A 16,617-nucleotide genomic window follows, 5' to 3' on the forward strand; every position below is an offset into this window, starting at 1 on the left:
ATAGTTTCCCCTCTGTAAGTCTCAGTGAATGTAAGGGGTCAAAATCAGAAAAGCAGTATACAGTGCATAGTGAGTGGTTAGGCATGATGTTCTGGAGCTGAAGTGATTTCAGATCTCAGCTTTGTGAATGTAGGCAATATAATTTACCTCCTGCCTGTGCTCTACATGAGTCATTTACAGAACAGAGATAACTAGAGTCCATGTCATTACATTATTTTGAGGATGGAAGGAATCAGTACATACAACACTTTTAAATCTTTTTTTAAATTAATTAATTAATTTATTTATTATTCACTCATTCATTTTTAGGGAGAGATGAAAAAGAGGGAATGAGAAAGGGAGAGAGAGAAGTGGGGGAGGAGCAGTAAGCATCAACTCCCATACGTGTCTTGACCAGGCAAGCCCAGGGTTTCAAACCAGTGACCTCAGCATTCCAGGTTGATGCTTTATCCACTGCACCACCACAGGTCAGGCAGGTGTGATTATTTTTGTTATTGCTTTATAACAAAAGTTCACAGAGTAATCCACATCCAGATCAATAGTCCTTTCTATCCAGAATCAAGCGGGGGAGGAGAAAGGAAAAAAAGGAATAGAAAATCTTAATGGATGGTTAAAGTACAATTGGAATATTTGCAGCCAACTCTAAGATAGATGCCTTCTTATTTTTTGTCCTTTGTCATTAATTCAAACATTTCCTGAAGCACAATCAGTTGACAGGTTCAAGAGTAGTATATTCAGGAAAGATTAACGTAACTGGTTTAATTTATCAACATTAACTACCCAGATTCTGTGAATTCTAATCCAGAAAACTGTGACAGAACATATTTGACCTTCTACATAATGAGCACTGGGACCTACAGTCTCTCTCTGCCTTAGTCTCGAAATGAATTAAAAAATAAAATAATACGTCGAGATAGCCAGGTTATGCTTCAGCAATAAAGAATTCCCTGATTTCAGTGACTTAACAAAACAAAAATGTATTTCTTACATATTGCTTATGCTCAATTGGGTCAGTAGGAATGCTGGTCATTAGAGTCATCCAGAGACCCAGGTTGATTAAACTTTCATCTTGACACATACTGATCTTCAAGGATCAATACAACAGTGGAAATTGACAGTTGCCTATTGTATACTGGCTCTTAAAATTTTCTACATTCTACCTAGAAATGGCTAGATGGTGACTTTCTCTCATTTCAATGGCCAAAAGAAGTTATATTTCATTGGCCAAAAGCCACACCTAATTTTAAATGGTGTAGGGAAGGAAAAATTACCATGTATCCGCAAGGAGAAAAGCTTAACAAAAAGAAGGAAATAGAGTAACTGGTAGATTGTATTATTGTTCCACAAATACTCACCTCTCCTGCACTCCTGTGTTCTACTTTGAGAACAATATTTCTCAGGTAGCTGCTACTGCTTCTTCAGTGTGGATCCTGGAATGAGAGATACATGGAGTAGATTTGACCCATGCATGACCAATTCAATCCTGAAACACAGATATTTGAGTGGAAATGGATATTTGTTGTACAATACTGAGATTTGGGAGTTCTTTGTTAAGCAGCATTGTTTCAGCAAAAAGGTGACTAATATGGTCTAATACAATGGTAGTCAACCTGGTCCCTACTGCCCACTAGTAGGCATTCCAACTTTCATGGTGGGCGGTAGTGGAGCAACCAAAGTATAAATAAAAAGATAGATTTAACTATAGTAAGTTGTTTTATAAAAATTTATTCTGCCAAACTTAGCAAAAATCCAACATAAAGTACTTGGTGAGTAATTATTATTATATGCTTTAACTTGCTGTAACTCTGCTTTATAAATTTTGTAAAGTGAAGTGACTCCCCTACTTTATAAATCACCATTACTGTGGAGCCAGTGAGCGGTTAGAAAATTTTACTACTAACAGAGATACAAAAGTGGGCAGAAGGTATAAAAAGGTTGACTACCCCTGCTCTAATATATATAATATACAGTGATTCAACACAACAGAATTCATGATGATTGGCTACTACAGATAATAGTTTGTATATCAGTATATGGAAAAGAACTTATTAGTTAGTATTCTGAGAAATAGAAAGTAAAATGCAGTGATGTTAAATATATATATATATCTAAAATATCCATGCCCTGGCTGGAGAGCTTGGTTGGTTAGAGCTTTGTCCTGAAGCACAGAGTTTGTCAATTTGATTCCCAGTTAGGGCACATACAGAAACAAATCAATGATTCTGTCTGTCTGTCTCTCCCTCCTTACTATCTCCCTAAAATCAATAAATAAAAATAAAATATCCTAACTATCAAATTATTTCTTATCTACTAAGTAACAAGAAAAAATAAAATGATGAATCCTAGTGCTGTTGAGGCTATGTAAGATGATAAAATTAGTCCTTTTACCATAAAATTCTTATACCTTCAAAACACTAAAATAATGAATGCATGAAACTTCATTAACATATTGTTTATAAGTCTAATACTAGAAATAGAATAAGTGTGCAGTAATAGAACATTATTAAATAAACTATGGTTATGTTGATATTATATAATATACAATCATTAGAATATGAATATGAACACTCACTAATAACATGGTCAAATATTTAACAAGTGAAAAAAGGAGGTTATAAATTTATGTCTAAGTTGTAGTTGTAACTCTATGAATGGATATGTAATATATATGGATAATGACTAGAGGAATATGGAAAAATTTCAACAGTTGTGCTGGAGGGTGAATGGGTTGTTTTCAAAATATAACAAAAAGTTTCTTTTTTGATAATAAATGTAATATCTAAAACAACACATTTCTCAATATACGTGTGTGTGTGTGTTTGTGTAAGAGTCATTGGTTTAGAAAATACATTTTTAAAAGATTGGAAATAAATTAAATGAATTTTAATATTGATTATCTCTGGGGAGTGCGGGTAATTTACTTTCTACATACTTTTCTGTGTTTTTCAAATATTTTACATTGACTATATGATGAACTTTGTAAAAAAGTAATTTTAAGAACAAATGAGCATATTTTCTAGCCTCACTTCTGAGATCTCACACTTTATATAGTTAATATATCATTTCTTGAATGTAGTGCATGTCTGGCTATAGACAAGAGTTCCTCTCCAAACTCACTAGCCCATAATTTGATTTGACACAAAACTAAATATAGTGACAACTTTGAGATGGAGGGCAGAAACCTGATTTTCCCTGCCCTCTCCCTTTTAATTCCTTCAGAGGCAGCAGTAGAATCTTTTCAAGACCGGTGGCCTGTGAGCCTTGTCTCATTAAATGTTTTAAAATGTTTGCTGAAAATATTCTAAGTTCTGCAGCACTATGGCCTTAGGTAGAAGTTAAGTGTTAAGGTTTGGGGGTCTTTTAGACAGTTCCTCTAAACTCTCAAAAGTTTTAGTGTTATCGTACCTGCCCAGCTTCTATTCTATACTGATAAGTATGAGAACTAATCCAAGAGATGGGAAGCAGGGTGACAGTTTGCCCCAGGATACAAGTTCCCAAAATCTCAGTCATGGGAGGGTCCTTCCTGAGTTTAACTGCTAGGATACCACTTTATTCTAGAGAAGCCTTGTTGATCTGATCTTCAGAGAGCATGTCTCTAGGGCCATACTTTGTAGAAAACATCCTTAACAGAGACTTTCAGCCTTTTAGGGCCTCAAATTTATCCTCCGAGAAATAACTATAAATCAGTACTGCCACATGTGGGCACTATAAAATTTTCTACAAATTAAAAAGTCAGTGGTAATGCTAATAATAACAATGATTATGTCACTCAATAAAAAGGTTTTATTTTAGAGCTAAAAAGGAACTTCAGGGCTCTAACCACTTTAATTATAGCATGTCTGACTTGTTTAAATCTTGTTACATAAATAGATAGCCCAGGGTCTCAGGCAGTGCTATTTCCAAAGGGCCTTTTCCATGATTTTAGAACTGTTGTAAGGGAGAGATTCTAGGTCCTGATGGCCAGTGTCTTGAAGCTTTTCTAGTGTTCTGGGAAGTTCCAGAGCCCTTTGTCCTCTTGCAGCTAGTGGTAGATCCCAGTTGCTTCTGTGCTTGGGGAACTGAAACCCAGAAAGATAGAATACCATAAAACCAGAGATATCTGAAATGGAGATAGCTGAGAAGGCTGCAGGGTTTTGTTAGGATACTTCCCTTCCTGAGAAAGGTTCCTGCCTCCAAATTAATGATAAGACTGACATGTCAGATCTCTAGGAAAGTAACAACACGTTTATGACCATTTATGTAGTATGTGCATTTATCTGCATTCAGCCAGGAGTGCGTCTAAAACCTTTCTCCACTCCAGCTCTGCCTCGGGATTCCCTGTGGGTGGGGCGGTGCAGGCACACAGAGGACCTCCTCTCTAAATTCTCCCAACAGTTGGTTGTTTTTTTCCAAAGCCCCTCGGTGGAGTAGGCGAGGTGACAGAGGTTTGGTGCGAAGTAAGCCCTCTATCCTTCTGCCATCATCCTCAAGGCAGGGAAAGCTGGAGGGTGTGGACCAGCGGCAAGTAACCTGGGCCGGCTCAGCCCCTGCGCTGGGGCCGTTGGAGCCCCGCCTCCCCTCGCGGTTGACAGCTCAGCTGGTGCCGAGCCACTCGTGCCAGCCAGTCGTGTCTCAGCCTGCGCTGTCTGCCCAGCTCCCAAAACAGCTCCGGGCGTCCGGCTTCCTCCTGAGAACAGTCCCTCCCTTGTGCCCGTCGCACCGTTAGCTGGAGGTTCGGCCACGTCAAATCGGGTTTTCTAAAAACAACCAGGAGCAGAGCTCTCTCTTGGCGGACTCAGAAGGAGCGAGCTGGGGAGGAAAAGGCTGCTGCTCTTTGAACTGGAGACTCGTGGGCGAGCCTTCTCTTTTTCCCAGGCTGCTTCCCCTCCCGGCTGACGAGCGCCCCGAGAGTGAGGACAGCGCCTGGAAAATGGAGCAGACGTGGACAAGGTGGGTGATGGCTACTTCCTCGCCACTCCCGGATTTTGTTTTCCTCCCTTCAGCCCCCAGCCCCAGCCCCAGCCCCGCGCCTTTACCGAGAGGTCGCCGCTCGCCACTAGGGGCCTTGGACAGCTTCTCCTTATGTCGCCTCGCCCTCCCTGGCTCCCAGCCCTTTGCTCTCGGTCCTCCTGCACACGTTCGATTCTCGGACGGGTCCTTGCCCCACGAATCTCCCCTCCACCGAGTCTTGATATTAAAAATACCCGTGAGGCTGCCTGGGAGTTTTTGTAAAAATGTTTCTCTGTCTTTTCCTTGTTCCATAGATGAGCGATTCCCGCAGATCTTTCTTTAGAAATACCTTTGATTTCAGATACCTTGAAAAATAGAAAAATATCACACTTCCTCCTCTCCCTGCCACGTTTTCCTTTCCTAACGTCGCCCTCCACGAGTCATACAAAGGCAGAGGGCTGAGTGAGCAGAGCCCAGCCATGCTCATCTCTGAAGCCTCCAGTTGGAGCTGACTGTGGGAGAGGAAAGGAGAAAGAGAGACCCGGGTCCCCTTCATTGCTCAGGCAGGCATTGTGGAAGCCAGGGCTACAGCCAGCTTTTAGGTCATGGTTTGGAGCTGCCTGGTGGAATTCTGTTTTATCTGTCTCCCACTCCTTCCCCCAAATATACTTTACCATGGAGCTCACTCAAATATAAGAGATGATGTGTTGAGACCGAAACTTCGTTTTTGTTTTCAGTGGGAAGGCAGGTGGAGAGACTATTCAGAGGCATTTCCGTAAGCGAGATTCCTCCATCTCCAAGACTTGGCTTTAGAGAATTGGAGTGGGTTCAAAGGGTGTTCCGAGTCCTAAGGGAGCTCCCAGGCTGGACAAACACAGACAGTAAATGTGGACTTAACCATACTTGTGAAAAAGACCTGAGGAGTTCTAGCCAACTGCTCGACAGGAGAGAACTGTATAATGTGAATGTTAAAGAAAGGGCAAATTGAAGCTTAGGGTGTGCTGGTAAGAAGTACACCATCTAGATTTACAAGTGATGATTCCACTCTTCACTCTTTTCTGGTCTTCTCAGGCCTTTCCTAGGGGACTGTGCTCTGTTCTGGGCATCACGAGGTAAAAGGAAGGCAATCGAGAGATAAGAGGGACTAAAAACTGTACCGTGAGGGGTGTATGCAGGACCTGGAGCTCTTTAGTCTGGAGAAGTGAAGACTTGTGGAGCAGGTTATATGGTAGCTCCTTGCAACTATTTGAAGAGCAGCTGGTGGTAGAGGGAATAGGTCTGTTTGGAATCTGTTAGGACAGAACACCTGACGGGAGCAAGTTGTGGGGAGGCAAGTTACGGCTGAGAGTAAGTGGAAGGCTTTCTGGCATGTGACTTACAGGGGCAGTAAATAGATTCCTGACCCTGGAGGTACTCAACAAAGGCTTGATGACCACTTGATGGTAATGAGAGGGAGTGTCTCAGGGATTCTTGCTCTGCATGTGTTTTTCACATTTAAAAAAATAGTATTATTAACTTTTGAACTTTATTTTTAGACAAAACAATTTTGAATTCTGAAATAATTTAGAAAAATTACAAAATATATGTTTATAGTCCAGCTAATTTCAAAAACTGAGTATACCCATGTAATGGGTACTCAGACCAAGAAAGAGAACATTGCCCACACCCCTGAAGCCCTCGTGACCTTAAGGATAACCATTATTCTCATTTTTAACACCAAAATTAGTTTTGCCTGGTTTTGAACTTTATGTAACTGAAGCTATCCACTGTGTACTCTTTGTGTCTGGCTCCAGTCACTCCATTGTGTGCTTGCGGGATTCTTTGACATTGTTGCGCATAGTTGTAGTTCATTCAGTTTTGCTTCTATGTGGGATTGTATTGTGTGTAAATATGTCAAATTTATTTATCCATTCTATTGTTAATGAGCATTTGGGTAATTTCTAGTTTGGGGCTATTATGAGTGGTGTCACTCAGAATATTTCTGTACATGTTTTTGGGGGAACATATTTCTGTTGTGTAAAGACATAGAAATAGAATTTCTGGGTAATAGGAAATGCATGTTTAACTCTAGCAGATACTGCCAAATAGTTTTTTAAAGCACTTATAAAGAGGATTTCAAGAGGACAGTGACACAGTGAGATGCTCCACATCACTAATAATCAGGGAAATGTGAATGAGAACCACAGTGCTGTATCATATATACCTATCAGACTGTCTGAAATGAAAAAAGACAGAAAATACCAAATGTTGGTGAGCTGAATCAGTCAGAATGCTCACACTTTTTTTTAACCCCTAGCCACAATAAGAAATGTGTTAACATTGCCACCAAGTACACTCCCATATGCAACTGAAACAAGTTTTATGTAACAATACTTAACCTTACTATGTGTTTTGTACTCTGATCTTTTCTACCGTATTGCTTTTCTTTAAAAAATAAATGCTGGTGTGACTTGCTAAATTTATTTCACCACCTAATGGGTCACACATGGAAAAATCCTTTAATCATATATTGTAACTGATGTCTCAGATACTTTCTAACTCACAGCTAAGATCAGTTCATTATTTAAAATATGAGAGCCCAGTACAGATCAGGCACTGTGCTAAATGCTAAGGTAAAACTGAGACTGGTTTCTGCCTTGGAGGGTTGACTTTCTCAGGCTCTGTAATTGTGCTAGAGAGAGGCTAAGGCAGATGTGGGTGTTGGCGGCTCTGGGAGCGCAGGGAAGCAGCACAGCCTGGAGCATTCAAAGAATAAAAAATTAACTACAAAGCTATCATTTATTAAGCTTGCATTCATTAGCTTGTGTGTTGTTAATTCCTTTTCATAATTTATTTTACCTAAGCCTCACAATCCTATGAGGTATAAGGTAAATGTTATTATACTCCTCTTAAGGATAAGAAAATTGAACTTAAGAGATATTAAATAATATTTTCAGGTAATGTGCACAGATGAGGGAGACATACAGCCTGTAACTATCTGATTCCAAAGGCTGTGTTCTTTTTTTTTTTTTTTTTTTTTTTTTACAGAGGCAGATATAGACAGGGACAGACAGACAGGAACGGAGAGAGATGAGAAGCATCAATCATCAGTTTCTCGTTGCGCGTTGCGACTTCTTAGTTGTTCATTGATTGCTTTCTCACATGTGCCTTGACCGTGGGCCTTCAGCAGACCGAGTAACCCCCTGCTGGAGCCAGCGACCTTGGGTCTAAGCTGGTGAGCTCTTTGCCAGATGAGCCCACACTCAAGCTGGTGACCTCGGGGTCTCGAACCTGGGTCCTTCCGCATCCCAGTCCGACGCTCTATCCACTGCGCCACCACCTGGTCAGGCCAAAGGCTGTGTTCTTAATAGCTTTATTTAAATGGAAACTCATGGGTGACTCAGTTTCTGAAATGGTTCTGAAGCTGGCTACTTAACTTGACTACTCTTAAGCTTATGAGTAAGTTTAAGACTGAGTCTGTTTCCAAGTTTTATTCTTGGCAGCTCTGGTTCTTCCAATGAGCCCACATACTCTTTATCTTGTTTAGTCTTCCAAAAAAGGATGAGTATTTGAGTTCTCAAAGTTAAATATCCCCTACTCCCAGCTATACACATCTTCCCTGCTATACAGATTAGTGGGAGTATTTGTTCACAGGAGTCTTGCCTGACTATTGCCAGACTCTTTGATTACCGTATTTTCCCATGTATAAGTCGCTCCCATGTATATATAAGTCTCGCTTTAATTATGGGGCCCGAAATTTGAAAAAAGATGTATTACATAAAGTTATTGAACTCAAGTTTTTGTTTGTTTGTTTTTGTTTTGTTTGTTTTTTTTACAGAGACAGAGAGGGAGTCAGAGAGAGGGATAGATAGGAACAGACAGACAGGAACAGAGAGAGATGAGAAGCATCAATCATCAGTTTTTCATTGTGACATTTTAGCTGTTCATTGATTGCTTTCTCATATGTGCCTTGACCGCAGGCCTTCAGCAAACCGAGTAACCCCTTGCTCGAGCCAGCGACCTTGGGTCCAAGCTGGTGAGCTTTTGCTCAAACCAGATGAGCCTGTGCTCAAGCTGGTGACCTCAGGGTCTTGAACCTGGATCTTCCACATCCTAGTCCGACGCTCTATCCACTGTGCCATCTGTGTCTGATGGCAAATCACTGTCTTCAACAATGAGTGCAAAAACAAGCGCAAAAAAGTGGGAAAAAGCAAGTAAAATAATTACAACCACTGTATAAGATGCCCCCAGTTTTTAGACCCCAAAATTTTCAAAAAAGGGTGCATCTTATATGTGGGAAAATACGGTAAACATTTGGAGAGAGAATGAATGACAAATTTTACATGAATACATAAGCCTGATATTTTTATTTTATCTTTTATTTATTTTAATATATATTGTTTTTAAAATTATTATTATTATTTTTAAGTGAGAGGAGTGGAGATAAGAGAGACAGACTCCTGCGTGCACCCCACTGGGATCCAGCTGGCACCCCTGTCTAGGGACGATGCTCTGCTCATCTCACAACCAAGCTACTCTTAGTGCCCAAGGGGAAGGATCCACAGAGCCATCCTCAGCACCCACCCAGGCTAGGGCTGATGTACTTGAATCAATTAAGCCAGGCTGCGGGAGGGGAAGAGAGAGAGCGAGAGAAGGGGGAAGGGGGAATAAGCAGCTGGTTGCTTCTCCTGTGTGCCCTGACTGAAAATCGAACCTGGCATTTCCACATGCCAGGTTGATGCTCTACCACTGAGCCAACTGGCCAGAGCCCATAAGCCTTATAAAAAGCTGGTTTGATCACTAATCAAACTGATATCCATTAATAGGGTAGGGGATGTCAAAGGAATAAGCTGAAGGAGATGACGGGGAACCTGGTGATGAGGACAGTTTTGCTGACCTTGTAAATCCAATTAGACAAATAGCTTCTGCTGCTCTTAATTTTTAGAGTTCATCTATCTGAACTAACAATTTCCTAGAACCGTGTGGATGTTTCAGAGTCCGTTTGTAGTAGTTTCTTTTGATGCTGTCAGAATGACCATGAGCTTCATGACTTAAACACATGAACTTATTATTTGCAGTTCTGAAGGTCAGAAGTCTGAAAATTGGTCTTCTAGGCTAAAATTAAGGTGTCAGCAGGACGGTGTTCCATCCCTTGCCTTTTCCAGCTTCTGGAGGCTTCCCACACTCCCTGGTTCATGGTCCCTTTCCAGAAATAGCATCACTCTAACCTCTGTTCATCTCATCTCCTCTTATTCTTACTCTCCTGTTTATCTCTTACAAGGTCCCTTGTGGTCTTGTGGGGCCTAACTGAATAATTCAGGATAATTTCTCTATCTCAAAACTTGTAATCCCATCAGAAAGTTTCTTTTGCTGCATAAAGCAGCATATTCACAGATACTAGAAACGTCGACTTCTTCGTAGGGCCGCTGTTCAGCCTACCACACTGCTGAATGCTGGAAAAGTAATTACTAATTCTCTTCCCTTTTTAGGTGGAAATGTTCTGGTTCCTAGCATATGGAAAAGCTGAATAAAAGTCAGCTGAATTATATGTGAACCTTATAGGATTTCCCTGAACAAGTAACTCAAGAAAAAGTGAACTTGAAATGTTTAAGGGCTACCTATAAGACTGAAGTGTAGAAAAGGAAAACAAATTAATTAACCTGTTCTGTTTTGTTTTATATTAACCCATAATTTGATTTGATAAAATGCAAGCATTAATTGTATTTGCCTGCTGTGGCTGTGAAAATCTGAGGAAGGGAAGAAACATCCAAGAAAAATAGTGGCTTGGTCTCACAACTGAAGAATTTTTTCTTCTTTCCCACATAGCTAAAGTGTACCATTCGAGTAAGAGAAGATGCAGTTGAATTGCACTTAAATAATTCCCATTGATATAGATTATTTGCTTTTTTCCTGCTCAATCAATACTCTTAAGCTAGAGGAAGCTGGGACCTTTATTTCTCTTTGAATTCATAGTAAATTAGCAGAGTCCCATTTACTAATGCATAGCGGCAACCAGAGATGTAGTTTCCCCTATTTATAGATGTGGCAGCTGAACTAGGAAGGTTAAGTAAACGTTGCAGCATGAAGATCTGGTTGATTTTGATACCTTTGCTTACCTTGGTGCTGCTGCCTTGCATGTTAGGGAAAAGCTCCTTTTCATAATTCTATTTTCTAGACATCTTTGGATGTTGGATTTCCTGTTTAACATTCAGCACTTCTAGCAATTAATTTTCTGCATTTGGTGAAGGAATCTCTCTGCTTTCACAGCTCGGATAAACTCTGATCTGATTTAAGTGAGCCCATACCTGGATCTTGGCTTGAGAACTTTATTTTAGTTTCTGCTTTCCCCACTACGTATTTCCCACACACTAGATCAGACAAGGTCCTGCCACATTCTCTCCACTTACATGAATTTAAAGAACCAGAAGGCCAAAGATAAGTTGTGTTTGTCTCAGAAAGGATAAGTTGGTTGACTCCTCTCCATCACAGTGCCTTCTCCATTCTGTGGGACTCAGGGGTCATTTATTCATGGCTGTGTGGAGCACCCATTCATTCAGTGGGTGCCCTGTAACACTTACTACTCCTATTAAAATTTACCGTATTATATAAATAAAATTCCAAAGTTGGCTCAGAACATTCCACAAGTTGTCTCTGGCAAAATTCAAATAGCATTTAAAGTTGGAAGAAAGTCCAGAATAAAAGAGATGTCATGATGACCCAAAGTGGTTCTATCTGATTCTAGTTTTAAATATTTAAATGAACTGAAGACTTGTTTTTCTCTGTCTCAGAACACCTGAGTTCTGTGGTCAGCAAGATGAGAATGACCTGAATTTTATTTTTTTTCCCTCATGGCTGAAGCACTTCATTAGTCATAGCCTATTTATTATAATAACAATAATAATAATAACTTATGTTTTCATAGCCCTGTAATCGTTTCTAATATATTTCCCCTTAATCTGTCTCTGTTTCCAGTCCTTTTCTACTTGTTGCTTTTGCAGAAACTTCTTTCTTGCTTGGCTTTTGCAAGGCCAGTTAGGGAAGAGGTGTCCTCTCATCATGGCCAAAGTGGAAGGTGTGTAAAGAAACAGTAACTTCTGAGATATAGAAAACATTGATTGGCTAAGAGAATTGAAAAGATTCTAGAATTTCATAAAATTGAAGAATATATTTACCATTCTATAATGTGGAATATTACTATTCTAAATGTAGAATAACAAGTCAGATGGAATAATACTTGACTCAGTCATGCCTCTATCCTAAGCCCTTGAGGTTTCCAATTCTTAACTGTTGTATGCACTTGATAAACATCTAGGTGCATAAAGCATCTTCTTTCCTAGGATTGTTTTTGCATGATAAATGTCTAGAAGGGGAATAACTATGTCAAACACTTCTAATTCTTGAAAATACATTGCAGTCTGCTTAGGGTTTAGAATCATATAACTCATAATAACATAGAGGGTATTGCATTCAACTTAAATATCATTTTCAAGACCTGACTCCCTATATGGCAGAGGGGAAATGGAGGCGCACACACTGCCATAAAGGGGCATCTGTTAGGATAGCCTAGGGGAATCAGGAGCAATATTCCCAGCTTTCACTTCTCTCTGGGTTAAAGTGCCTCACTGTTGCTATTATCTCTGTTACCATCTTGAAGTGTTTCCTGAAATAAACAGAAAATTTTAATATAAGAAATAACAATGGATATAATTTACCTAAAAATGCGTACATATTAAGATGTCTATTGCAAGGAGAGAAAAAAATGAATGCTGTATTTGGTTATAGGATTATGGACACCACCTTTTGTATGCTGCTTTGAAACTAGGTCAGTCTATGTCTTTAAATCAGGTTACATTTATGTTAACCGAGTGACAACATGAACAGTTTGGAACTGAGATGGTTTTGGAAAGCTTCTTCTGTGATTTCCTTTACTTTGCAATTTCCAGATGATTGGCACCACAAGAGCAGCATTATTGCAGGCAGAAATAGGCAGCTAGCTATGGAGTATTATTTTATTCACCCTGAGCTAAAATGATTATGAGTGGGCTTCAATATACCAGTTGTCCCACCTACACACCTAGCCTTGGCTTTGCTAGGATAACTTTGTTTATCCTTCAGAGGTTAGTTACAGCATTACCTCCTTTTGGAATTACTTTTGGAACCTAGTTCTGGATGGTTTCTGCAGCGAAGCACGCTCTGCCTTCTTTGTTGTAGCATGCAGCTAGTTATTTTCCTTGGTATTTTCCATACTCTAAGGTTATTGGAAGAAAGGATTGTCTTTTGTTTTTAAATCTTCAGTATCTTACATTGCTTATAGCACTCATCAGATCTTCAATTTAGAAGTTTCTGGAGAATATTCCCTACAAGGCTCATGTGACTATCTGTTTGGTAGATATCTCATGATGGAACGGGTATACCAGGTTATCAGAGCTTGGTGCCATTATACATTCAAATTGTCTTTATTTGTTTAAGAAATATGCATCAGGCCCTGGCTGGTGGTGCAGTGGATAGAGCATTGGCCTAGCCTATGGAAGTCCTGGGTTCAATTTCTGGTCAGGATACACAGGAGAAATGACTATCTGCTTCTCCTCGCCTTCCTGTCCCCCTTCTCTCCCTCTTCCCCTCCTACAACGAGTGACTTGATTGGTTCAAGCATGGTCTTGGGCACTGAAGATAGCTCCATCTGAGCACATCAGCCTCAGGTGCTAAAAATAGCTTGGTACTTGAGAATTAGTCCCAGATGGAGTTGCTGGGTGGATCCCGGTTGGGGTGCATGTGGGAGTCTGCCTCATTATCTTCCCTTCTCTCACCTAAAAAGAGTAAAGAAAAAAGAAAAAAAATGTGCATCAAATTCCTGTTAAGATCTAGACTTCTTAGCCCTGGCCGGTTGGCTCAGCGGTAGAGCGTCGGCCTAGCGTGCGGAGGACCCGGGTTCGATTCCCGGCCAGGGCACATAGGAGAAGCGCCCATTTGCTTCTCCACCCCTCCGCCGCGCTTTCCTCACTGTCTCTCTCTTCCCCTCCCGCAGCCAAGGCTCCATTGGAGCAAAGATGGCCCGGGCGCTGGGCATGGCTCTGTGGCCTCTGCCTCAGGCGCTAGAGTGGCTCTGGTCGCAATATGGCGACGCCCAGGATGGGCAGAGCATCGCCCCCTGGGGGGCAGAGCACCGCCCCTGGGGGGCGTGCCGGGTGGATCCCGGTCGGGCGCATGCGGGAGTCTGTCTGACTGTCTCTCCCTGTTTCCAGCTTCAGAAAAAAAAAAAAAAAAAAAAAAAAAAAAAAAAAAAAAAAGATCTAGACTTCTTAAATGGTAGGTAGATAATAGTGAATGATATAAAAATCCTGCCTTCAAGGTGCTGTCATTTGAGAGGCATCACCGGGCATGAATATATAATCCTATTGCAGCCTGACCTCACAGTCCCTCAATTCTAATTCACTTCAGTACACTGTAAGCATAGCCACCCTTTCCAGCTCATCTTCACTCCAAACTCCTCATCCCTATGATCCTTAACTCTAAAATTATATTCCCTGACCACAAGGTCAAGTCCTCATGTCTTCATTCTTTCTGAATATTCCATCTGCCTATCACTTATTCCAGTTGCTCCACTTCTCAGTATCTCCCAGGCCTTCTGCTCTCCATTCATTTCCTCACTGAGCACTGGCCTCAGAGTCAGCTGTTTAAGTGGTTCCCAGCACTTGCCACTTCAAAAGTCTCCACTTTTGGTAACCCTCAGTCAATTTATTATCCTCTAGCATGCTGCAAGCTCTGGTTTAGTATATTATAAAACCATACTGAGAAGGGAGATTCTAGACTCATTCTTTCTAATCTCTGTCAGGTCTGTAATGTTAATACTTCCTCCTCCTTCATTCACCTGACTCCTCCGGAAAACACATTCATCAAAACCTTTGATTTCTGTAATAAAAGATCAAGAAACACAATGGTTTGTTCACTGTTATTTTTATTTTGTAGAATTCACACAGGCATGTGAACTGAAGAGGAACTGGAAGTAAATACATAAGCTCTGGCTGGGTAGCTCTGTTGGTTAGAATGTCAACCCAATAACGCCAAAGTTGTGGGTTCGATCTCTGGTTAGGGCAATACAAGAATCAACCAATGAATACATGAATAAGCGGAACAACAGATCAGTTTCTCTCTCACTCTCCCTTCTTCTCTCTCTAAACCCATCAATCAATTAAAACGTTTTTAAGTAAATACATGAAAACCTTTATCAATATTGCCTTTAGATAGTGGTCTTTTTAAAATTATTTTTATATTTTTCTATACACTTTTCTCCTGTCCAAAATTTTCAGAAGAAGCACATAATCTTTTCAAATTGTTAGAAGTAGACATTCCTAAGAAAGGAAACAGTAAAAGATAATGGGAATAAAAAATTAAAAGTGGGGGGGGGGGGTGAATCACCTATCTCTTGATGCTTGGTCTTGGGCTCTGAGAAGACTGAGCCAATTGCCCTGGCATACCCCAGTGCTTCCTGAATAGTGGTTGTTAATGGAAACTGAGGAGTACAGAATGCATTGCCAGGACCAAAAAGGATTAAGCCAAGAAAAAAAAAACAACTTGTAGACACAGACAATAGTGTGGGGATCGCAGGAGGGAAACAGGGTGGGGGGTGATTGAAGAGGGAAGAGAGAGGACGGATGGTGATGGAAGGAGACTTATTTTGGGGTGGTGAACACAAAATGCAATATATACACGATGTATTATAGAATTGTGCACCAGAAATCTGTATAGTTTTATTACCAATGTCACTCCAATAAATTCAATAAAGGATGTTTTAGAAGTGGGTAGAGAGCCCTTGTGTCATTCCTGGGTGATGTGGCTGAATTCCAAGCAAATTAGTTTCACGTCTTTTATAAAAGAGTGATATCAGTGTCCTGGCTGATTTAAGGGACAGAGAAGACAGTCTATTACATATTTAGATGTCTGATAACCTCATAGGTCAAAGTGAGGAGTATAATTTCTGAACTGCCTTTATCTTTTTATAGTAGTATATGATTTTTCTGAACCTTGATGGGTAGCAAGAAGAAAAAGAATGTTACTTTCCTTTAGGATGAAGACTTAATGCTGGAGCAAAATAAGTCATGAAATTTGAAGTTGATGCAGTTGCTTAACGGTGCTTGTAGCTCCCTGTAGTCATTGAGGACTTAGCACTCCAGAAAAACTGTCTCCCAGTGTTTGATTGGCTGTGGTCAGTCTCAGTGAATAGATTCTGTTGAGTGCAGGGTGTAAATTGCAGCATGTGTTGGAGAAAACTGGATGTTACTGTAGCGTGCCAAGTCAGCCCACACTTAGCTAGTGTCAGAGGGAGCCCCTCACGAGTGATACTCTGTCTTGTCATAGGGGCTTTGCCAGTTAAGCATACTAGCTTGCAGTTTTATAATGATAGGTCTCATGGTAAGAAAAAATTATATATAATAGTCTTGTTCTCCGTATCTGTGACTTCTACCCTATTTGCATTTGAATGTATGTTGTTGTAATTATGGTGCCAAATGGGGGGTGGTAGCTGGCAATATTTGGAACATAGAAGATATATACTCAGTGTCTCTCTTGGCAAAAGGAGAAAAGATCTGAGAAGTCTCACAGCTTACTCACTAATGGCTTCTCCAATTTTGATTGTATCTATTTGCATCACCACTCTCTCTCCTGCCTTTCAGTCCCTTTGTCTGTTAGGGACAATGCCAAGTATTACCACAG

General features: G+C 40.5%; 1 protein-coding gene across 5 annotated transcripts in view; it reads left to right on the forward strand.

Moving 5' to 3' along the window:
* Positions 1-4,631: 4,631 nt before the first annotated feature.
* The window catches only part of PDE4DIP (phosphodiesterase 4D interacting protein), a 201,226-nt gene continuing 189,240 nt past the window's right edge, over positions 4,632-16,617 (forward strand). For 3 of the 5 annotated variants that reach the window (XM_066268147.1, XM_066268148.1, XM_066268149.1), the window contains exon 1: positions 4,632-4,929. In XM_066268147.1, the coding sequence (XP_066124244.1) occupies positions 4,910-4,929 (20 nt within the window). In that variant the 5' untranslated portion in view covers positions 4,632-4,909. The remainder of the gene's footprint in view (positions 4,930-16,617) is intronic. The other 2 variants (XM_066268151.1, XM_066268153.1) reach the window with 1 other exon arrangement.

Source organism: Saccopteryx bilineata, chromosome 3, assembly GCF_036850765.1.
Source record: "Saccopteryx bilineata isolate mSacBil1 chromosome 3, mSacBil1_pri_phased_curated, whole genome shotgun sequence".
Classification (NCBI taxonomy): domain Eukaryota; kingdom Metazoa; phylum Chordata; class Mammalia; order Chiroptera; family Emballonuridae; genus Saccopteryx; species Saccopteryx bilineata.